Raw genomic sequence first — 24,787 nt, 5'->3', positions numbered from 1 at the left:
GGCAAGCTGTGTCACCCAAGGATGAACCACCTGGCCATTAAATCCCTCTGTAAATGACTCAGGACAGTGTGACAAAACTCTTGTGCACTTTGCAGACTGGTGGCATTGGTTTTCAGAAATACTCTGGAAACAGCATCTTAATGTATAGAGGGATGTCTTTGCTGCAAAAGACATTAAAGAAAAATATCCAGGTAGGGAAGATGGATCCCTAAAGAAATGGACCCCGAACTCGTTGTTCCAAATGCAAAAAGCTTATTCACCTGCCAGAAAGCAGAAGGGTGGTTAGCTTTCATTTTCCAGCTGCATCCATGCAGTTTGTGCAAACCAGAAAAACAAGAGCTGAGAGCAGGCACAGCCCTGAGAGTGTTTGTGGAGTCTGTTCTTGAAGACTATGTAGAGAACAGCGTAAAGCATGCAAATCTGTTGGAAGAGATTTCTGTTGTCTCAAATGCAGTCGGGAATAAACTTCTGGAGGCCATGGCCAAAGACAAGACATTGCAGAAAGGTATTAACACTGCCACTGAAAGAAGGCTTGGGAATTACATATCAATTCAAAACAGAGCTTTCTGTAATTGATAGTGTAGAGTACAGATGCAAAAATTAGTAGTGCCAAAAACACTACAGCCCTGAGGTATTCTATAGAATCTGTGAGATCTTGAAAAATGTATTGCAGTGGTCACAAATGAACAGAGAGATGAAGAAAATGGATAAATGGATATGTGTGAAATGTGCCAATAATTTCTACTTTAGAGAGAAAAAACAATGATGATTGGTCAGTTATGGTAGACATGTTGGATTATCCAGGGTACTCTGAGACTACATTATTAGAGACTCTTCTATTAAGGTATCTTGTAGGAAACAGTAAACCTTTATTTGACAGATACAGACAAGATGACATGAAATGGTCATGTTTTACAACAGTCCTTACTTAATTGACAGGACTTTGCAAGATTTTGAAGAGTTGGTGAATGCCAAAATTCTTGAGACAAATGATTTGAAGTAAAGTGGAGTTAAGGGAGTTAAAAAATTACATATATATATATATTTATATAAGTGTATAAAACCATCTCTGCAAAAGATCTGTATCTCACTCTGCTGGTCTTAAGAAGACTGCCTTTAAGGCACTGATCATTGCTAGCTGAAATTTTGCTCAGAAAGTCTGAGAATCAGACTGCCTTGCTTATTCAAATCTGGGCTGGGAAGCTGAGCAGATAGATAGATAGATAGACAGATGTATAAAAATACATGGACAAAATGAAATTATAATTGAGGAGCTCAGTTACTCCAGGCTCTGTGGCTGATGACCCCTGAATGCTGTTTTAGTGGCAGTTGAGCATAAGCTGCAATGCGAGAAGAATTTCTGTTTGCAGAAGGGGGAGATGTAAAGGGCTTACGCTTAGGTTAATCTAGGAAATAGAGGCCAAGAGAACATATTAAAATCACGTTCTCCAATCTCCAAACTCAATATAGGCCTGTGAAATATTTATTTTAAATATAAATCTTCCTACAGGTCTGGACTGTTGGGGAACCCCAAACACTGCAGTACTAAGCTCTTTGGCGATCTCTCAGCTCAGTGACTGTGGTTAAGGAGTATCACTTATCACTGCTCTGCCTTGAGAAGAGTAAATGTAGCCATTAGAAGCATCAGAGAAATGCCTGTACTAACAGTTGGAGTACGTAGCATGCAGCACGCACTTCCCTCTAAAGACTGGAAAATCAGTCCCATGGCAATTGGTGATAATGAACTTGAGCATGTAATCCAAGTAGGGGAGACTGCTGTAAATGTCTAGCATGTTGCTGATGTCATGAATACTGCTTTGATTAAATTATTCTTCAGTTCTCCCCGTTCCCCCATATATAGACCTCCATTTGTCTTTGCATGTCTCTACATAGGATTGTGCCACCCTTGCCCCATGCTTCCTGCACCTCTTTGCAGAATGTTCTGCTTGTTCCTTACCTTAGACTTTTACGTGGGACAGGGACTTTTTATTTCCTTTCTGTGTGTCAAACCCAGCTGACGACCAAGTTCATTGCCACCTTGATGGTGGCACAAAGCAAGTCATCAACATTGCAATTGTAATTGGTTGCCCAGAGAGGTGGTTGATGCCCCATCCCTGGAAACATTCAAGGTCAGGTTGGACGGGGCTCTGAGCAACCTGATCGAGTTGAAGATATCCCTGCTCTTTGCAGGGTGCTTGGACTAGGTGACCTTTAAAGGTCCCTTCCAACCGAAACCATCCTATGGTTCTATGATTCGATGATTTTTTAAAGTCTCCAGCTTCCCATCTAAAATTGCCCCTTTTTGCCACCTTTCAGGGTGGCCACATGCTTAAATACAAGATCTCACTTATAAAAAGACTGCATCAAGACTGTTGCTTTCACCATTGCAGTGGAGAGCTCTGATGGTCACACACTTTTCTCAAGGACATTGAAGAGGAAGAGAAAATGTCGCAGCGCTGGACAGGGCAAATGGAAGTCACCCGTGTGTGGGAGCATTACCAACGATTGCTATCCTTTTTAGATCCCTCTCAGTTCATCCGAATGCAGCGACAATTGAAGTGATAATGACTCCTCTTTCAGTGGCAGCTTTCATTGGAAGTATTTTGATATGCCAGTAAGAGTTGCTTTAAAATGCCAGCAATAAATACACATTCAAAGCAATACACTTAGTGCCTCGGCTATAAAGTCCGTATATGTTGCCATCAGCTGCATTTTTGACTGAATAAATGCTAGGAATGAACAATACTCACTGCATTTTCCACAACCCTCCCTCCATACACACACTCACACATGCACCTGCACGCACATTTTCTCTCTTCCCTGCTTTCTGGAGAGATCAGACTGAGCTTTTCCAAGAGATATAGGAAACCTGTATGCTTCCCACTTTGTGGCCATGGCCGGTTATGCTGCCTTATTGTGCCACGACTGTCCAAGAAAATGCAAAATGGATTCCTCTCTTAGGGTCAGGATGTCCATAATGTCTTCTTGGGATCAATCTAACAGGAAGAATAAAGATCATTCTGAATGCCAAGAATCCTCAATATTCTTATTGAGTCACCTTCCTTGGGATGTGCTTTCTACAGCATATGAAGGTCAAATACCAGACTTGAAGCCACCAGAAGGCATGCAATCAAAGTTCTTGCTCACCATCATCTTTCAGGTGAATAGGGGTATGCCTAAGCCCTGTCCAGCACCTAGGAGATCTCTGGACAAGGAACATGAGCGGTCAGAAAGGGGACAGAAGACAAGCTGGTATGATCAAGCAGACCCAGCGAGAGTTAGACCTAAAAAGGAGCAGGTTTGGGTCTAAATTTGCTTTGGGATGCAGAGAATCTTTACGTCTCTACCATGTGGCCAGGACGTTTTAAAGCCAAACTTAGGTGGAACTTGTGGTCTTATATGTATTTCCTTTAAGTACTTAGAGATCTCCTTTTGCCCTTGAGACTTCACAGTCTTTAATACAGTTGTCCTTACATCTCTCTGCTAGATGCACTCATCTTCACAGACAAGGACCTGATATCCAGAGACCCTCAGGTATCCCACAGAATGGGATGCTTATTTTTAGGCACCCGTGTTACAGCCCTAGTGATCACAGTCCCCACTAACCGCTGCCTCTGTTGATGGTATAACTGGTTAGCTTTGGGACAGGGGAAGCACCTCTGTAACACCAGAAATCAGGGACTGAAGCCCCCTGATATACCAATATCATGGTGTCCCCAAATTCTGGCAAGCAACAAATGTGACATGGATCATGGTCACTGCCAAAACTTGTATCTTGTTGTATGATACGGGTTTCAGAGTACACATTTCAGAATAGCGTGCACCCAATTCGGGGCTTCATGGATGCCCAAAAGTTTTAAGCCTTCTTTCTGGTCGGATGGATTAATCTTATTCGGAATACGTACACAACTATTTGCAAACAGGTCATGCACTGAGCATGATGGTCTGATTTGCATCTTCCTTTCATAAGAATATTGTTTATAGCTGATTCAGTGGTTAGTCTGGCTCAGTCAGTTCAGCAAGAAGGGGCATTCCAGAGGCATATTTAGAAAACAAAGGCTGAAGCCTTGTCAAAAAGGATGTGTTAGTGTAGGAGAGTAATGATATCTGGGGAGACTTCACCCTGAGTTATCATGAGAGTTTTCATGAAGAATTCTTTTGTCCTTAAGGGTAATGGAGGCATGATGTAACTTCACCAGACCACAGACACCCAGAGGGCTCTGGATTTTCTTCCAACTTGAAAGTTTGCAAACACAATCCAGCATCTGATGCCCCAGCCCATGATTTTTTTTTTTTTTTCCAGACAGGTTCTAGTCATTGACTTGGTGGGGGACAAATAAATTGCTTCATCTTTTCAGGCTTCATCAAAGTCAGAGTGACACTTGCCTCCTTGGCAAATGGCTAAGAGAGCTACAGATGAGAAGGGCTGTCAAAGACGAACTGGGAATTACTGAGTTCATCTCAGAAGATGTCTCAAACCCCAACCCACCAAGCCCTCTTTGGCTTCCATTTAACACTTGCGGCCATCACACTTCACTCTCACTTTGCATTTTAAGTCCTCACAGGGCAGAGAATAGACCACTAAAAATGTTTGTGCATCATCTGACTTGCGCAGATCCAGCATGCCAAAGGACAGGTGGGATGGCTTGCTTAATAATATTCCTGCCACAGCAGGTGTCTTGACCTACAGGACATTTCAAGTTTTCAGGCTTCTCTGAAGGTATCTAGGTGTCATGGATTAGTCTATGATAAGCAGCAAGACAGATCAGAGGAATGTGGTCTCTTCCGGTTTTGATTCCACACAATGAGTAAATTATCTTCTGTGTGGATCAGCTATTAGAGGAGAAGGAAAAAGGAAACACTTAGTGAATGTTATTTTATTTATTTGTATTTCCTCAGTGCCTGTAAAGTCCTGTTTGAAGGCACTGAGAAAATACAGACAAAAGATTGCTTATAACCTGAAAGTAAGGGGAGAAAGGTCAGAGCTGTAGGTACAAAGAGTCAGGCATCATGTTTTTGATGCCTGCTCGAGACATGCAGCATGTTGTTGGCCTGAACTTCCCGGCACTGCTTTGACACCCTCAGACATTACATTCCTGAGCTGTGCTCAGCAAATTCCGCCACCCTAGTGCTGACTGGGAAGACTCACTGGTAAAAGATGACCATTTTGCACTGTGGATTTCATTATGTATGTGTTATGTTTGTAAGCCCATCTAAATCCACAGAGGGCTGATAGCAATGAATGGTGTCATCCACCCCACATGAGCTGCTCTGATCTAATCCAGCAAAACAGTAAGCCAGCCCTCGAAGTGTTCATGGTGTTGGAGCATTGAGCATGCACTAAGCCCAGGGCAGGACAGAAGGAAGGGAAGGAAACTTTCCCTTGCCTGGGGAACAGCATCCTGAGGGGATTGCTGGGCACTAGGAAATCCAGATGATAGCTATGAGTTCTGGACAAGGTGTTTGGGATCTCCTGGGAGGGTTGTTCTCAGGCAGGTTTGAGGAAGGACCATCAGTATGGCAGAGGCGTTTACTGGTGAAGCTCTGTTACGCTTTGTATGCTTCTCCCCAGACCAGGCAGGGTGCAGGGCTTTTGTCCAGTGATATGAACCCATGTGAGTACATGTTAGTGCAATGCAGACAACGAATTCCCAGTGTAGGATTGCCACTCTTGCATGCCTCAAGCACTCCTGAGTGCCTCAATCCCATTGCAAAAGAGAACCCTGAAGAGGAGGACACCTGTGAGCCACAGCTTCTTGCACTCCTGGAAAAAAATCTAAAGTATGCATGCGGAGGCATATCCAAAGTATGCACTTGGAGGAAAGGCAGTCCACTGCACACTCTGCAGCTATTTCAACAGTAAATGGGAAATTAAGTTTGAGCTGTATACAAGGGCTTGTTCCTTAGGTGATCCTGAGCACTTGACTGTAAAATCATGCTGTGAAAACGTAGTCTAAACAAGGTTTAGCAGTGACCCCTGCATTAGCCACCTGGGCCTATTCATGCATCACTATTGGGTTATGCATATTTGGGAAACACTAGGAATATTTCTACCAGACTCCCTTTCCCATCATTTTTCACTCCAGGACAACTGTGTGTAACATATTTTTGACAGTTCTGGGTAAGCTGAAAGTTTGTGGATATCAGGTAGTTGCCCATTAGCAAGCACTAACATCTGTCCCACAGATTAAATTTGACTCAGTCTATTAGGGTTGCCCAGTGATGGTCATTTCTCCCAGCTGAACATAGAGGGATGGTCTGGTGCCCACCTCAGGTTTAGACCCTGGTTCTGCAGGTGTCTGTCATGTTAGAGAGGATGCAAGTACACTTTGCAATATCCTCTCCCAGCCATTTACATGGCCTACGTGCTGGCTGGCAGACTGACTCTGGCATGAGGAGACCCATCCAGCTTCCCAAGCAAACCAAGGCTTGTAGACAGACAGCCTCTCACACACCATGACATGTTGCATGTGATGTGTCTGGTCAGCAGAAGACCTCTGAAGTGCAGGAGGTGCATGAGGTGGCAGAGCAGAAGGGATCCCACAGCATGGAGGATGCATGAGCACAGGAAATCCAGCCTGAGCAGGCGGGGAGTGAGGGGCAGGAGCTTTCTGCATCATACTTGTATTCATTGTGCAAGATTTGGCAGGTCTGATTTAGGAAGAATTATGGAAAAGATGTCCAACCAACCTAAAGGGGTAATAAACCACTCCTGTTGCTTTGTTGGACCTTTTGGATAGTTACTCTCTTCTTAGCAGCAAATATCGTAACAGCAAACACCAAATGTTCTGGAGTCAACAGCTTGTCATAGAAATAACAACAGCGTTCATCACTCCCTAGGACTGTGAGTGAATCATGGGTGCAAAAGGATTCACACCTAATAAATACAAAAACTGGAGGGAAGGGGGACATACCCCAAAGCCCCACGTTGAACAGCACCATGAGAAACAGTGTGGTTCCTCCTAAAACATCTGAAGCCCAAGTGCTGGTTGGATCAGAAAGGCAGAGTGGCAGGGCATAGTGCTGGTGCTCTCCAGGCATTTTGTTTGCCATTTCCCAACAGGCACATGGGGTCACCTTGGCACTCCTCTACCCCAGACACAGCTGCATTTCCTTGGTGAAGGAAATGGTCTCCTGGGAGGAGAGTCAGACCTCCTTGTTCAACAAAATGCACTTTGCGACACCCCTATAAGAAGAACGAAGGATCTGTTAAGGTAACAGGAAGAGCCAGGTTTTTCTCTTACTCCTGCACACTAGGAGGAACTTTATGTAAGTGTCACTGAGGTAAGCAAGAGCAGAAACAGATGTGCAGCACAGCTACAAACAGGATGTGAAAATAAACTCATTACTCCATCTGCCCACCGTAAACAGCGTGAAATTAGCAGCAAGCGAGGAATAAAAATCCAGACAAATGGCCTTTTAAAGAGAGCAGAGGGAGCTGGAAGGGCTGCTGTTAGAAAAGCAGAGGCACGCAAAGCTCAAGGCATGCACAACCCAGTGCATATCCTGAGCCCCTTGGTCAGTCAGGGGCAGAGGTGAAGGAAAATCCCGTGGTGGAGAGTCCGCAAGGTGCTGGTTTTGAAGGCAAAACCGGAAAGGCCGCTTCATCTTGGAGAGAAGACTTGATTTTGCTTTTGTCCCTGCCTGTTAGGAAGCACCATCTATTTTATAGGTCACAGAAATTTTTTTTTCCCTAAGAGGCGCTCTCTTAATGTTGCATAAAATTACTCTCTCAGGGGTAGTGAGAGGAGGAAAACGTGGTGTTATGTTGTCTCAGTTGCAAAGACATCGCTAACAATAAAAGCCCCTGAATGATTTGGTTTTTAAGTGACATGATTATGGAACAGGTCATTCGTGACGCTCCACTTCAAGTTGCTTCAAGCACCTCTGTCATAAAGCCTGAATGGGGTTGTTTTATGCTTTGGGCTTGGGCTGTAAATATTCACCCCTGGCCTTTGTTCTATGAAGCAAGTCTCAGCTTGAGGATATATTTACTTAAAATTTTGCAGGAAAATTTCTCAAATGGTCAATCTGTTTGATTTATTTAAAGTGGGATCCCAAAGTGTTTTACAGCTTTTACAGGCTGGCTGTGTTTATAACCATCCTGGGGAGTATCTTCTGCAATTCATGTAGCGGAGAGGGAGAAAGAGGGTCATAATTTCTATTTTAACCTACTTTTCTAGCAGCTGACATGACACTGACAAAGTCATCTCTTCCAGAATAAAACCTGCCATGCTTTATCCTTGTCCAGAGGAGATCCTTTGGAGAAAGTCAGGGCAAAATAAGTCAAGAACTTCCCTTCCCCCCCCCCACCCCCACCCCCCCAAAGGCTCTGTTCACATATGTGCATGGAAAATTCAGTGGTGTCTGAAAGCAGAGACTACGAGCAGCTCCGTCTCATTTTATAGATCTCAGTGAAATTGCAGACCAAATGGTATTTCAAGGAAACTGGTTCCTTGTGTTCAGAGTTCTTCAAGATATGACAGCCCAAGGCAGAGTTTCCTACATGTTGGAAATAATTTCTCTCTCCGCATTTGGCAGATCCAAACAAGCCCTGAGTGCTAAATAAACCAGGTCTATGAATAAATCAGGGGTAGGAGAACTCAAATTTGAGGTGTTGCGAGATTTGAGATAACTGAAAGCTTGACGTTGGCCATGAGGCACTTCGAAATAGTCTGGAGTTTGATGAAAGGTTTTGCATTTGAGATGCCATTGGGATATTTCAGGAGGAAACCTCCTGGTGGGTTCACCCGAAGTTTGTAATAAACATAATTGAAATATCTGAACTCCAGCTGCTACCTTCTACTCTAATCAACAGCAACAGAAGCAGTTCCTTCTTAGCAAACACCCTGTGACTGCCGAGGGAAGAGAAATGGATATACTGGGCTCAAGTGGTGAACTGGGAGGGCAGCAGAGGCAGATGCAGAAATTCAGGGCAGGAGAGGTAGCAGGTGGAAGGAGGGGCTTTATGGAGAGATCAATAGACTCTTGGAGAGGCGGGAGATCTGATGAAACCCTCAGAGATGGAAATCAGGGCCCCACATTTTTTCCAGGAGAGAGGATTTTCTAATGTTGTCCAAGCTGGGTATTACCAGGAGCAGACCTTGGAGGGGCTCAAAAACCAGAAGGTGCCCGCACCTTATCTACCCCATGAAGGGTAAAGTATCCTTACCCTTCTGGTTCCTACTCAAAGGGAAGACAAGTTCTGTTAGGGACAAGGAGTTCCTCTGGGAAGCATTTGAGAAGTCCTCCTTTAAGGTCATGACAGCAGTTTCTGGTTTTATAGTGCAGCAGAATCCAAAATAACATTATAGGCTCCGGCACTGATTCTCCCCTTCCATAAAGCAGGTTTCCCTCTTCATCACTCCCCCAAGCCATGGTGCAGTCATGCCTGACCTATGTCAACATGCTCCAGAGGATCACACCAACTCGAAAGCATGCAATTTGCCTTGTCCTCGACCCCTGTCTCCTCTCCTCCGCCTGAGTGCCACCATGCCTCGCTGAGCACGGCTGAACCTCTGGCCCTGCCACTGCTGAGGTGCAGCCATGCAGCTGTGAGCCTTGGAGCGAGCGTAGGCCAGGACCCATCCCCAGGAGTCAGTCTGTGTGTGGCCAGCCTGCTTTAGAGAGGGAGAGCATGGCAATGATCTGCTCCAGGCCATGGGCGCACAGCAGCACTGTGCCCTGCTGAGCACGTTTAATTCACTGGTGTACACATAGCAATAATGTCTTCCTCCCATGCTTTCCTCTATCCTTTCAGCATGGGGAATGGAATGCTTTTGGCATTTTTACAAGTAACTGAGGAGAATTTACAGAAGCTTGGAAAAAGCCAAGACAAAACGGTAGGAGTCCTGGGGAGGTGATGACAGTGAACAAGGGCCAACTCCTGGGACAGATGTGGGCTGACTCCATGTCAAAACACCCCACATGGAGCCATTCATAGCTTCAGGAAAGCATAGGCAGAGTTAAAGCGTGTGCAAGGAGGAGAGGCTGGGGTCTCCATAGCATTGGGCTGCTGCTAACTTTGGAGGGCAAAAATGAGATAGAGAACTTGGGGAGAAAAGTGCTTGGAGAGATTTTCGTGCTCCAAGTAGGAAAGAGCAAGCACCATGAACTGGTCAAGTCTCTGCCGCGTATAATCCTGCTTCCAGGCTGACCCCATCTAGGGTCCTCTCTGAAATCAAGAAGAACCTGGTCTCCAGGAGAGAGGTGACCTCTCCTTCTGGCTCCTCAGCTGGAGGCCACATGGATCTCACTGCTGCTGGTGGCCCAGCAATATGGGCGAGAGGCCTGGGTTGAGGTGTTGCATCTCAGGTTGTGTCTTGTCTCCTTAACATCCCTCCAACTTCCTTTCATCCACTTCCTTTCACCCACTCCTGTTCCTCTGCAACACTGCTGAGTAGTGCTGCAGCACACGTGAGCAGCCAGTGTATTTCAGCCCCATCATGGGGGCAAGCCATGAGTAGGAGCGGCAAGCCCAGGCATTTAAACCCTCCAGCTGAACTGTTGGAGAGGGATCTGCCCACTTAAAGACTTCAGAAGCAGGGTTGTTTCTTGTAGAGTGGATGGTGATGTGAGGGATTTCCATCTCTGCATGTGAAGATGGACATCCCAGCCTGGTCCAGCTCATGGGAAATACAATTCATTTCCCACCTGGGTTTGCTCCACCACCCTCACACCTCTTCTCTGGTTTTCTTGCAGAAGGTATGGCGGAAGCTGTCAGCTCGAGCAGGGACTGCCTTCAAGCAGGCGAGTCCTGCACCAATGACCCCATCTGCAGCGCCAAATTCAGAACCCTCCGGCAATGCATCGCAGGCAATGGAGCCAATAAGCTGGGCCCTGACGCCAAAAACCAGTGCCGGAGCACCGTGACGGCCCTGCTCTCCAGCCAGCTGTATGGCTGCAAGTGCAAGCGAGGCATGAAAAAGGAGAAACACTGCTTGAGTGTCTACTGGAGCATCCACCACACGTTGATGGAAGGTCAGTCGAGCAGGGTACTCGTTTCTGATGATCTTAAAAAGGAATTACTGCTGGGGCTTTCTACAGAGCTCCCCAGCACCAAAGTGGTTGCAAAAAGGTCACCCCTGTAGTATCCCATTCCCTCTCAAGACCTTCTGACCCCCAAGGTAATGATATTTTGGGGAAAGCAATCCTGAAAACCTGAGACACCTCCTGGTTTTTAACCTGGCCTCTTTGTTATGACATTCCCACTATATCTTGAGATCTTTTGCTGGGGAAATGCATGGTATGTTTTGCATCTAAGTATGCTAACCAAGACCATGAAAGCTGTGGATTTTAAAGAAACACTATACAACGCTTGGGCATTGAGGAAAAAACAACATGAACTTAAAAATGTCACTCTTGGAGGCTCTCAAATGCACCAGTGTCTTTGGGTTAGTGAAGATTTGGGGCTGGTGACATCAAGTTGGAATTTAAAGTGTTCCCAAGTGTTCCAAGTGTTGGATTTTGACTTTTTTTAAGAGCCGTCATAAAAGTGCACCTCAGTGGCCATAACTCTTCCTTGTCAGGCTGGTGAGTATTTTATGCACCATGAAAATTAAAATGGGGAATAAAACAGAACCTTCCAGCCATGGGCTGTGAAATAGATTAATAAAACACCTCTGGCTGAAAACTGAAAGGAAAGGTGCAGGGGTGATAACACAGGCCAAAAGGCCAAGCAAAACAAAGAGGATGGAGACTATAATGCACAGGCTTGCCAGAAAAGGAACTGATTGATCAAGTTCCCGGAAAGCTTTCAGGTGCCACAGCTTGCAGGGTGCAGAGCATGGTGATATGAACTGACTGGGGAAACAGGAGACCTCAGCACCCTCCAGGATCCAGTCTTTCCCAGAATTACTTGCCAGGTGAGCCTGTTTGCATTGAAGTGAAGCTTGGGGAAGAGGTGGCAATCCAGCCTCTCCATCCATCTTAACAGGCTGCGTCGCAACCCCTTCCCTGCTGACCTTCATGGCCTGAATTTTTGGACACAGTTCATCTTTGATGTGGTTGTGCAGAACAACGGTATCAGGAGAACTTCCAGCTCCAGGACCACTGCTGGAAGAGCAGGGAGAGGATGGCAGGGAGCGTTGGGAGCAGGCAGGGGCCAGGCGTGGGTCTCCAGATGCAGAGTAGGAGATGGGTGCTGGATGGCCAGGCTGGATGGGCTTCCTGCTCAGCGGCTTCGGACCTCCGTCTTGGGGATGACTGCGAGAGGGCTGTTATCGGAGAGTGCCAAGACTCTGCCCTATTTCTCCTCTGCTGTCGTGTCCTGAGTCCTGCATTTTTTCAAGCACCAAGTTCACTTGCAATGCAGATTCACACTCCCAAACCTTTGATTTCCTTGCCTTAATTTCCTTGGGGAAATATATTTCATAATAGTCACATGTTTCAAAGTCCTTACACGTGTTTAATTGACTGAGAAAGGAAGCCAATCCACATGCTCCGTGCAGGCCTTCATCTCTCAGTCATACGTACCCAGGAGGCCGTAAAAAGCTTTCTAGAAGCCCTCTTATAAAATCAATTGTGGAAGTGTGTGCTTAGGGAATTTACAAAGCATACTATTTACTCAGCTTCTCTCGAGCGTGCCTGTGTTTAGCCACCTTCCCATTTGGAGACACAATAACATGATGACAACCCGATAACAATTCTCTGATAAGGTGCTATATCATCAGGACATAAAACTGCTATGCTGGAACATACAAATAGGCCCCTCTCCAGTCAGTAACGATGCAAGATATTTCAATGAAGGTGTAAAGCTGCCTTGTAATGCACCTGTGGTAATTGCAGAGGGCTGTGTACCCTGGGAGCCATTTCTTCCTGACCGCAGCTGGTGATCAGCATATGCCCGGAGCATGAGGTTTGATAGTCCTTTTATCCCAGCCAGTACATCTGCTGCTGCTGTCCATATCCATCTAAATGTCTAATAAAAAAAAAAATGATACTGAGCTGTTTGCTTCAATAATATTCTGTGGTATCCATCAGGATGACGGGGCATTACAGACCATTGAGCGGATGAAAGGGAAGCACCAATTGAATAAAATTAGCTTCCCAGCAACTTAAAAATGAAGAGGGAAAGTTTCTGCGGGAGCTTTGGGTCATTACCTCCATGCCAAGTGAGAAAGGGCTGTTGGCAAGGAGAAAGGGAGAGGTGTTAATAAATACGAAGGTGCGTGTTGCCACACACACAACCCTGTGCACAGACCTGGCCATGTCCTAGAAACAGGTGAGGACCATTGACCCAGACAGGGACATATAGGAAATAGCAAGAATAGTGATGGAAACCCCACTTATGCAGGTAGCTGGTGGTTTAACTCCGCCCATGAGCAAGAGCCTGCGCTACATTCTGGTCTTCTCAGTGGCGATCCCTACAAAGGGGCCCAAGACTTGGGCTATAGATGGTTGCAACTCAACAGTTCCCTGAGAGGCCATCCTACTCCAAAGCTGTGATATATTTTTAAAAGCCAGTTACATCCTATTCCCTTCTCTAAGGATATGGCCACACATCAGTTCCTGTGACTCTGAGTATCCATTTACTTACGGCCTTTAGAGCACACGTCCCCTTGGATCCACTGAGCACACCTGCACTGCAGCTGTTGAACCTTGTACATCTTGGACATCCCTCAGGAGCCTCAGCTGCCTTCTCACCAACTTCTCTTTTCACCGCAGGCATGAATGTACTGGAGAGTTCCCCTTACGAGCCGTTCATCAGGGGCTTTGATTATGTCCGGCTGGCATCCATCACCGCAGGTAGGTGGGTGGGAAGGTGCTCTTACACTTACTGGTTCAAACTGGGGGCAACTGGCTGTGGGATCAAGCGCTATGTTCAGGGCAGTCCTTTGTGCTCTCTTGTGGTCTTCACAAAGCATTGCATGGTTCAGGTCTACCAATCATTTTTCCAAGGAGCGGCTTATGATACCTGTGTTAAACTGTTACACGTCCTAGGAAGAAGCACTTGTGATTTTCATCCTTTGGCTCTTTCATGTCCATACTGTGAAGGGCTGGGGCTGAGGGATGCAGTAGGAAGACCTCTCCCCATGAGCCATCACAGGTGGGCTGATTCTCCATAGCAGGTGGATGACCTGTGCCATAGAATCATCGAATCGTTTAGGTTGGAAAAGACCTTTAAGATCATCCAGTCCAACCATTAACCTACACTACCAAGTCCACACTAAACCAATTGAGGGTAGACTAGACTAAACCATGTCCCCAAGTGCCACATCTACCCATTTTTTGCAGACACCCTGCCAAGCAGGGGCTGCTTGGGTATCATTAGGTATGAGAAGGTGCTTCCACATCAGTCACAGGGTCAAAATCTGCAGACAAAAAGGTCAATAACCTGACCTACCAGTTGATCCCAGCCACAGCCTTTAACCCCATGCCCTGAGGGCAACCTCAAGGCTCAGACCCATGTTCTGTTCTGCAGCATGTAATCCACTTAACCTGAGCAGAGCTGCCTGACACCTTTTAACCCCCTTGAGGGCATGAACCCTTGGCTCAGCAGTTAAAAGGTCAGTCTGGTAGCTATTAAGCCATCCATCACCAACATCACAGCTGCCACCACAACCAGCATTCGACTCTGCTTATGCACCACAGCTATGGGGAAGCTTTACCAATGGTGATTTTTGTTACCAAACTCCCCATCTGGGAGCAGGTAATGTACTCCTCATGTGTCTCTGGCAGACGTACCAAAACAGCAGCCCTGTTGCAACTCTTCTCAATTGTGCACCTGACTCTGGGGTGGCATCCACAGCTGGAGTGCATCCAAGCAAGTAAGGAGCAATGGGTCCTTACAGCCGATGGAGGTCCATGGTCCCCGCAATGGTGAGACACTTGTTAGGCGAAAATGTCCGGGAGCAAATAAACTCATCAGCCCTTGACAGTCTGAGCAGCAAGGGGAAGGGCGGTGCTCCCTGACCTCACATCTTATTGACTCCACTTGACTGATTTGAGCATGGGAAGTGAAGCATGCACAAAGCTGTTTGCCAGGTCATGGCCTTCTTTACTAGAGTCTTTCCCCTTTCACTGAAAGTTCTACAGGGCTCTTCAGAGCACGGCGAAATCTAGGGATGGGGATTTTTATGCATGGTTAACACATTGTCAGGTTTTTAAAGCAGACTGAAATCGGTTGGGCAGCAAAGCGAATGGGCCCAGAGCAGCAGGGATATGTACCAAAGGACTCAGCATCCACTTAGGGACATGACATTTGTTGGTTTAACCATTTTTTCCCTGTTTATACTCATCAACATTTTCTGTAACATAACTATGACCTGCCTCCCTGTGCCTGTCCAGTGCCCAGGATCATATGGTCAGCGTTGCCAAAGGACCTTGTTTCAAACCTACCAAGAAAAAAAAATTCCCAAGAACTTGTTGAAGCATAAGACATCCCCATGACCTTATGCCAAGTCAGAGCAAATGACATTTTTAACCCAATTTTACATAAACAATATATGGCCACTATTAAAACTGTACAAATGGAATTATATCCCTCCACTCTAATTGTAGTGGTGATTTAAAAAAAGCACATCCTCTGTTGTTGCGTGGGAAGAGGAGAAAAGCTAGCATGTTCCCTGCGATTCATTAGCTGAATGGTTAATGAAACACTTCCAAGTAACTGTTTCCTACATGTTTGCTGACAGCTCCCCAGCGTAAACCGATGTTCTAACAATATTCCTCTCCGGGCATTTTAAAAGGGAAGTATCTATGTGGTGGGAAGACACCGGGCAAAAGTTTCACCCGTCATAAAATAACTGCAAAACTTGGAATTTGACTTCCAGCTGACTGTAAGCAGCGGGGACAACAGGAAGGGAAAGAGAAAAGCTGGGAGAAGGAGCATCTGGTAATGTCAGTGAAAATGAAGGAGGGCAGCCAGTTTTGAAGTGCTCAGAGAGACTGACAATGTTTTAACACTTGTCAGCAGTGACTGGCTGGTTTTAACTCGCGGCCAAAGATAGGGCTTGACTCTGCACTGGAAATTTATTATTCTGGGGATTTTTCCTTTGTGAAAAAAATCCTTTTCTGCTGGGGAGAAAGTCCTTCTACTGTGCTTCAGGTCATGGGCTTAATTCAAAGAGGTGAAAAATGGCTTCAAATTCATTTTCTCTCTCACGCTTGGAGGACCCTCATCTTATCTGTCCAATCAGACAGAGCCTAATATCTCGACTGACTCCTACCAGGGACTCGGTAGCATTTCCCCCCCTCTATAAAACAGAGTCCCATCCATGTTTGAAGGAGCCCTAAACCCAGTGTTATATAAATATCTTTCCCTCTTACCTGTTGCCCACATTTACAGTGGAGGTCATTGGCATATAAACCTGTGAGGCCCCTATTTGCCTACCAAAGACACTGAGTTTCTCATCTGTCACCACAGTTTTTGCTTTATTTTACTGATTGTTGCCCCTGCTGCAAGTTTTCCTCCACCTTCCCTGCATCCCCGCAGCACACCCCTGCTCTCCCAGCCAGACTGCTATTCTGGGACCTTCTTTCCCCTCTGGTTTAAGAGGGTGGAAATGCAGAGCAATTTCACTGAAGCCAGTGAAGGGGTGACCTTGCAAAGGGTGTGGGGAGAGACCCTAGACCCTCATGTGCTCACATGCAGGCAGCATCAGGGTCCCAGGGGCATCACATTGGATGGTAGCTCTGATCCCCATCCCACGAAGGCACTTGTCGCTGCTTCAGATGTGGGCATACTGGGCAGGACTGGTCTGGATGGGGGAAGCTAGAGCACTGTTGTAGTGCTTTGAGACCCAGACAGCTCTCACTTAGTCAGGCAGGTCCTGGGATGAACATAGCACAACTGCTGCCAAAGCCAGACTTGACCCTCCGGAGGCCTGAGGAAACTCATTGCAGAGGGTAGAGAGTCTGGCATGCAAGGGTTAGTGCAGAGGACCCGTGTATCAGGAGACCCAGTTTTGCCACTGACTCAGTGTTTGGTCTTGAGCAACGTTTTGGAAAAAGAAGGTCCATTAGAAGAGATCCCATCACACCGGTGGATCCAGTCATGGCCATAAGTAGATGGTCTTTCTAATGACTGCTGTCTTCCTAGGTTAATTCACGTTGGTAAAGTGTTATGAAATGCCCAGGGTAGGGAAAAGATTAATTTTATTAAATGTAGGAGCTTGGTGGAGGAGGCTCTGGGGTGTGAGGTTTGTTGTGTGGCCATGGTACCTCTTGAGAAAGGTGAATAATGAAAGGGGATTTTGTCCTGCCGGGACACAGATGTAAAATGTGGACTTCACCCTGACCACTGCCTTGCTGGAGTGGGTGGTGGTCTCACTGAGGTGGCCATGGATGGGAGCAGGATGGGGATGAAGATCTCGGCATAGGGCGGTGCTGCTGGCGGGGAGGCCAGTGCAAAACCCCATCACCACCTTAACCCACCCCACAGGGTCTGAGAACGAGGTGACCCAGGTGAACCGGTGTCTCGATGCTGCCAAAGCCTGCAACATAGATGAGATGTGCCAGCGGCTGCGGACGGAGTACGTCTCCTTCTGCATCCGGCGCTTGGCCCGGGCTGACACCTGCAACCGCTCCAAGTGCCACAAGGCTCTGCGCAAGTTCTTTGACCGCGTGCCACCCGAGTACACCCACGAGCTGCTCTTCTGCCCCTGCGATGACACAGCCTGTGCCGAACGCCGGCGGCAGACCATCGTTCCTGCCTGCTCCTATGAGTCCAAGGAGAAGCCCAACTGCCTGGCGCCTCTGGACTCCTGCCGGGAAAACTACGTCTGCAGGTAACGTTCGCGAACCAGCGTGGCTGACATGGAGGGCTGGCCCTTGGACAAGCCTGGGGTTCAGCCACCGGTGACAGCCCAGTGACCAGAGCCAATGCACCCACCTGAAGGATCCTGTCTGGAGGCACCCATCCCACCACAAGCCACCAACACAGGCCATTGCCTGAGTGGCTCCTTCCCATCACCCACGTCCTTGTCTCGTACTCTATACAGAAAGTGTTAACAGACAGGAGAAGGTTTGAGAAGTTTGTGCTGGAGCTTTTTTAGACCTTTTCTATGGGTTTTTGGCTTTGGTCCTAAAGAAAGACCTGCTATGGAAATAGCTCCAGGAAGGTGCAAGCTAAGCAGGGCTGTGGTGTGGGGGTGCTTGCGGCCACTTTTACCAATCTGTCTCCTCGCTGTCTATCTCCCCTAGCCCAGAGCATCGTACAGGAGCACCCAAGCTATCCTAACAGTCACAGACACTTGTAGATACCTTAAAACCATGGCTTTCTTTTTTTATATTAGAAAAAATAATCATATATATAAAAAATATACCCTTCTGTGGCAAGGCTGGATGTTCTAGTGATTGCAATAAGATACTCAGTCACAGTTCTCACTCCAGATCCACCACGTAGTAAGTGGCCAGGGTGGTTTGCTCCTCTGTTTCCATTTAAACCCCATGCATGCACACATGCACAGACCCATCCCAATGTGCACACTCACAAGCATACCCCTTAAGTGTTTTTCCCTCGGCTACACTATTTTCACCCCTCTGTTTCTCAAAAAGTCTTTGAAATTCCAGAAGGTCAATCCACATACAGCCCTCAGGAGCAGAGCCCATTAGTCAGTAAGAGATGTAAGACCATAACAGCAGCTGTACTGCACCAAACATGGTGGTTCCAGCTCAGTGTTCTGCGTGCAGCTGTGGCTGGGAGCAGACACCTGCAGAAGACCACAAGAGCAAGTATAGGACACATCTCCCAGTATTGGCCCAGTCTCTAATTACTGTGGGCTTTGGGACTTCCTGAGGTGAACTTCCAGCAACCATCCCCTGCTAGTGCATCATCTTTAAATTGCAATAAAAAAAATCATGTCTTTTCACAAAGCGAGGTGAGAGCAGCAGCATCCTCTTGGGAGGATGGACAGGCACTAATACCCTCACCCCCCTGCACCCCAGAAACATGGATGAAGGAGAACAACTGAGCTAGACATCTGAAGCTGACTCTGAAAGATGCAAAGCCCCTGAGCCGCACCAGCTCTTGCTCAGATTTCCCCCAGCTACCCAGGGAATCCAAAATGGATGGGTACTGTCCTCTGCCTAACAAGACAGGCAGGCCCAGCGGGGAAGAAGAGGTCCAAAGGGGAGAGTGTTTCTTCCCAGGAGGCTGGAAACCATTTCCTGCAAGCAGCACAGCTGTTAATTATCTGGTTCCTTGGTCTCTGAATATATAATATAAAACATCCTCTAGAGACATGGAGGGAGCAAAGGGTTGACATGTGACCTGGTCAAAGCTAGCAGTGCAGAAACCACAAGGAGAGCCAGGAACAAATCATGGCACTTTAAAGAAATAGAATGAAATACTCCAGGGCTAACCCTGCCTGCACTGCTTAGTCCTCCTGCTGCTTCTTCACAGCTGTAACCCCTTGGATTTCCCAGCTTGGAGGGGCGGGCTCTACTAACATGAATAATACAAACTCTGCAATCAGTACCTCCCTCCCCTAAATAATGCAGCAAAAGAGTTGTCCTGGCCATGGCACAGGAGAAAGGCATCGGTATGGGGCAAACATAGGAACAAAGAAGAGGAAAAAAAAGGAGAAGACTGGGGAAGAAGAAAGAAGTGGGCAGGAAAGTGCAAGTTAGAGTGCTGACACTGACCAGGAGCACTGACAAAATGTCTGGAAGAGAGAGGCTATCTGGGAGGAGCAACATACTCAGTTTTTCTGAGAATGTCCAGGCAGAGCAAACATTTGAGGTACCCAGCTCACAGTTCAGACACTGCAGGTTGTCGTCTAAAGCGCCCTACCTTCAAGTGTCGGCAGTGCTAGAGCTTGCTTGAGTTTCTTAAGCAGCTCGAGTTTCCTAAGCAGCTCAAATGTCACGGGAGACGCCTTCTTACCTGGCCACAGGATGCCTGTTTAGATGGATCTGAATCTCCAGTAGATCCTATGTCCTATCCGAAAGCCCTATGTGGATGTCTTAGACATCCTACAATGTCCAAACACCCCTAGGTGCATATTTGCCAACAACTGCCTCATCCCTAAAGAATTAGGTGGCATGTATCTGGTTGGCAGCATGGTTTACAGAGTTTATCCAACCAAGCTAGCAGGGGAGCCACATGCAAAGAGCAATCCGGCAATCTGAATGATGCACCTACTTCCCTGCGCGGCCCAGATAGTCCCAACAAGCCCAGAGCGCGACTCAAAGCTGCTTTGTGCCGAGTGGTTTGGTTTGGTGCTTTGACCTAGACATTGTGAAAATGGAGGCACGGTGGTGGTTGGTCAGAGCTGTAGGTCATACACGTCTCACTCCACAGGCTCCAGAGGGTCCAACCTTCTCCTGAGAATGGGTGCCTGCAGCAGAGATTGTGGCAGCAGCCCTGATGACGGGTAGAGCATTTCATATCTGAGCCTTTGGGCATTTCCCTTAATCTGAGGATGACCTCAGCTACATTTAGAGCACAGTCTTTGAAGAGAGAGAAACTGGACCAGAGTGATTCTCTCTTCAGCAAATCAGCCTAAAAATGAAGGCTTAGGTCTCTAGGGGAAGTTATTACCCAAGAGTCAGATAATGGCAATACAGAATGAATTCCCTCGCTGTCTGCAACAGCTCTTCCCTCAAAAACCAGTTTCACACACCAGAAAACAAACATTTCTTCCAAGACTGGACCTTTCTTGCAGTCCCAGAGGAAGCCTGTAAAATATTAACTATAGCATCTATTCATGTCTCATCTCAAAGGGACAAAACCTACTTCTGGGTTTGCTGGGGGGGTGGGGGGGAGAGTATAAAACGAGATTCATTTGAACCAGTTTAGCAACACCTACAGCAGCAAAGGATTTTGCAAATGTGTTCCCTTCTGTAAACACCACCAGCATGCTATTATGTCCCTTTTTGCCCCGAATATCTGTGCTAATATGTCCCATTTGGTGCTCTTGCTCCATCAGGTCACGCTATGCAGAATTCCAGTTTAATTGCCAGCCGTCCCTGCAGGCTGCGAGCGGCTGCCGGAGGGACAGCTATGCTGCCTGTCTGCTGGCCTATACGGGGATCATAGGTAAGAGGCTCCATCCTTCGGCTGGTCTCTCTCTGGGTGGAAAATATCTCCTCTGGGTGGGAAACATCTCTTACTCCAGACAGGTAAAAGCTACGAGGATGGTCAGGTAGAGAGCTGAGACTGGGATCGCAGGGAGATGCTGGGCTTTCTCTCTGCAGTGATTAGAGAAGGAGCCTGAGCCACGAGCATGGGGTAGCTTCAGGATGGCTGCAGCGGAGGGAGAAAAACCATGCAGCATGGGCTGCTGCAAGATCCCAGCTTCTCTCTCAGGTGGAAATAGATGGGCCATCCCAGGGCATCTGCTCCATCAGGGGCTCCCTGATGCCATCGCCAGTGATGACACTGGAAATCACCATCCACTGCCATCTTGCTGACTTCAGAGGATGTCATATTGGGTTTTCAGATGCTGCAGAGACCCAGCTGGCAGCAGTTAGCACAAGCACAGCCAGAGACCAAAGAGAAGTGCCAATGGCCATTGGACTCAATCCACCCTGACGGATGGGATAGATTGACAGCTTTTTGGGTCAAGATTTCATTCTAGTTTAAACCTTCCTTTGTTGTATCTGGCCATTCTGGAGATTGACTTTGGCTCTTTCAATGACAGCGTGGAAACCGTTACGCACGTTCACATACAGTTTTTGAATGTTATTGGGGAACCTGAGTTCCCAGGAGCTGCCCATTCCTTGGACTGATAGCACATTTTCATTGACTGAAGGCTTTGGTGGTGGTGGGGTGAAAAAAAGAGTTGCAACTGCCACTATTCTCCTCCCTGGGAGCAAACAGACCTGTGACACCAGCACTTGAAGAGTTTTCTTGTGCTGCCATCATGGAGGGGCTCAGCTGAGGCTGTAAGCAGAGCAACCCAAGAGAGCAGCAAGGAGGGAAATCATTGTCCCTTCTTGACGTACCAGCTTTGTGGTAACACTTCTCCATCCTTCCTGGCAGGCAGCCCCATCACACCCAACTACATTGACAACTCAACTTCCAGCATAGCTCCCTGGTGCACATGCAATGCGAGTGGCAACCGGCAGGAAGAGTGTGAGAGCTTTCTGCATCTCTTCACCGACAACATCTGTCTCCGTAAGTATCGCTCAGCACATTGCTGCTCCGGCAGCATGCCCCGCAAGCCGGTGAGGCTTCTTGTGAATGAGGGTATGAAGATGCCCTGGTCCTCAAGAGTTTATAGGTGTCCAGCTCCCTGTGCTTTCAACAAAGGAGCTCTGAAGACCCTCGGGCATGCATTTGGGTGATGCAGTCAAAGGAGGCTGGAGAAGGGATGCGTGTGCTTTCCCTTGGAAACGTTGCCCTGACACTTTTCTCCATCTCTTTCCCACACAAAGAAAACGCCATTCTGGCCTTTGGCAATGGGACCTACCTGAATGCAGCTGTGGCCCCATCCATCCCCCCCACCACACAGATGTACAAGCAGGAGCGAAATGCCAACAGAGCCGTGGCGACCCTCAGAGAGAACATCTTTGAGCACCTCCAGCCCACCAAGGTAGGAGAGGGCTGACCTGGCCCTAAGAGGTGCTTGGCCATGTCTGTACCTCCTCTATGCCCTCCAGCCCTCCTCACCTCAGCTCCCTCTTCCACCTGCGTCATTTTGGCTACGTGCAGACATCCAACCTCCCCTCCACCTCCTGGAGTCCCTGCTTCACCCTCTTCTTCATGCCCTGACATATTCTTCCCCGGCATCAAACACAGGGCTACATGCTCCTATCCCTGCCTCTGCCCTCCTCCCTGTTGGTCACCTTCTCTTTTCTTTTGTGGGTGCTACAGAGAAATATGTTTTTTTTAGAAGTGCTGGGAAATCCATGGGCTTTTCAGGAGTGTAGAAGGGGAGCCAGGACCACTGGCTTGGCTCCTCACCCTTCTGCAGGGCAGCCACACAGCTTCAAACAAGCATTTCAGCTGCTTGGGACACAGGTTCCTCCCTTGTTAGATGAGGATGCTGGAGGTCATAACGTTGAGGCTTAACTGACTGAGGTTTGCTAAGCACTGGAAAATTTCAGATGAAAGGTTCTGCTGATGAAAGGTCATCAGCAAATTGTTAGCATCAAAATAATATTAAATTGAAATTATGCTAAAACAAATAACATTAATTTACTGATGATGGCAGTAGTAGGCATTAAATATTTTATTTTTAAATAAAAAGCAATGACCTTGATTTGCCACCCACCAGAGTAATTTTCAGATTGAATTATTTTACTGTTGAATAATTAACAGTGGCCCTGATTTGCTGAACGTTCAGGTAACAGAAGCTGTCAGTTAACGAGACTCCAAGGACTGAGTGTGGGCTTTGCACCGGGCTAGCCAGTGCCTTCAGAGAGCTTCCACACATGGGTTTTTTCAAGCCTTTTCCCTGTTTCTTTTGCTGGGAAAACACGTGATTCACCTCCCTCCAGTCTTTTTTCACAGAGCAGCAGGTTGGGAGGTGCAGAAATGTGGCCTCAGCTTTTCTCACTGCTTTTCAGGGCACTGATGGCCATGCACAGCACAGGCATACTTTTATCAGGCCATAAACTTTGCACCCAGGAGATGTGGAGGATTTGCTTCTTGCCGGTGCTCCCCAGACCTTAGTGCAATCCCAGCAGTGGCCTGAGGTCCAGACCTTGTACTGAGAACTTGATCCTGGAAGTGATGGAGAAGCCGTGAACCTCCTTCATCACTGTCAGTCCAGCCCAGATAGCCAGCTGCTGTTGCCACCAGCAAGTGGGAAGCTGGAGAAAGCAACTGTGGTAAGGGATGGCCCTACCACATCGCCAGCCTCCGTGTGACAGCAGCCCATCCCTCTGCTGAGGTGTGAGTGCTACGGGAGCATGGTCCCTGATGACACTGCAAGAGAAACCAGGGAGCTGGGTCTTGACTTTGGACTCAACTTCAAACCCAGATCCTGTTCAATGTTTAACGAGGTCAGTGCCCCCAGACCTGAGGAGAAAGGTCTCTCATCTTCATAGCAGTGCAGAGCCTTGGCTCTAAACTATCTGTTATCAACTAATGCAAATAGAGGTCTCTAGTAAAGCAAATTTTTGGCCACACATGTCAATGCACTGTAAAAGGAGAAGGGTGCAGTTTGTCTGCAGGGAGTAGGCACCCAGGGTGGAAGTCAGTTGCTTAAAAACAGGCACTGTGTTTTGGAGTGAGCCACTACCTTGATCTTAAAGGTCTTTTCCAACCTAAACGATTCTATGATTCTCTGATTCTACCCAGCTGCTGCTCAGTGAAATGTCTCCCAGCCCCATGGAGATGTATTCAGCACTCAGGGGACATCACCTGAAGAGGCCACCGGCTCAAGCTGCTGGTCAGCAGCAGCTCCATAAGCTGCATGGATCCCCACTGACCAGAGTGGGCATCCAGGCACCCACCTCACACAAAGACACCTGCAGCCAGTGTCCAAACCTGTGGGATGCACCCCCAGTGCTGTGCCCATGAGGTGACCCTGCTGTGTGCCATGGCGCTACCACCACCTTCACCACCATCTCCAGCAGAGCTGAGCAGACCTCCAGACTAGAGCTGGGGTGTTGAAACTAGCCCTGCTCCCTCTGCAGATGCACACACGTAGGAAGACTGCACCATCCCCAAGCCCTAAACCCTCAGAGGGACCAAGGTGGGGAACAAGCACTCCACTCACCCCACGCTGCCTCCTTTCTCTTGCAGGTGGCCGGAGAGGAGAGGCTCCTGCGGGGCTCCACTCGTCTGTCATCAGGGACCTCCAGCCCAGCAGCTCCCTCCTGCTGGGCAGCCTCTGCACTGCAGATGTGGCTTCTCCCCGCTCTTGCTGTGCTGAGCCTCTTCGTGATGTGA

General features: G+C 47.7%; 1 protein-coding gene across 1 annotated transcript; it reads left to right on the top strand.

Annotated features, from left to right (window-relative positions):
• The first annotated feature begins 216 nt into the window (after window positions 1-216).
• On the top strand, window positions 217-24,787 carry GFRA4 (GDNF family receptor alpha 4). Its single transcript, XM_009489591.2, has 8 exons — window positions 217-505; window positions 10,702-10,980; window positions 13,666-13,746; window positions 17,384-17,729; window positions 20,874-20,983; window positions 21,929-22,063; window positions 22,324-22,481; window positions 24,641-24,787. Exons 1-8 carry the CDS (start codon window positions 217-219, stop codon window positions 24,785-24,787), a joined length of 1,545 nt encoding a protein of 514 aa, XP_009487866.2.

This window comes from Pelecanus crispus, chromosome 4, assembly GCF_030463565.1.
Source record: "Pelecanus crispus isolate bPelCri1 chromosome 4, bPelCri1.pri, whole genome shotgun sequence".
NCBI classification, from domain to species: domain Eukaryota; kingdom Metazoa; phylum Chordata; class Aves; order Pelecaniformes; family Pelecanidae; genus Pelecanus; species Pelecanus crispus.
Note: the sequence above shows the minus strand (reverse complement) of the source record. Positions and strands in the feature narration are given on the sequence as shown.

Coding starts and splice junctions, on each gene's coding strand:
- GFRA4 (XM_009489591.2), top strand. CDS start 217: ATGGACCCCGAACTCGTTGTTCCAAATGCAAAAAGCTTATTCACCTGC. Junction 17,730..20,873: donor CGGGAAAACTACGTCTGCAG/GTAACGTTCGCG, acceptor TTGCTCCATCAG/GTCACGCTATGCAGAATTCC. Junction 20,984..21,928: donor GGCCTATACGGGGATCATAG/GTAAGAGGCTCC, acceptor CCTTCCTGGCAG/GCAGCCCCATCACACCCAAC.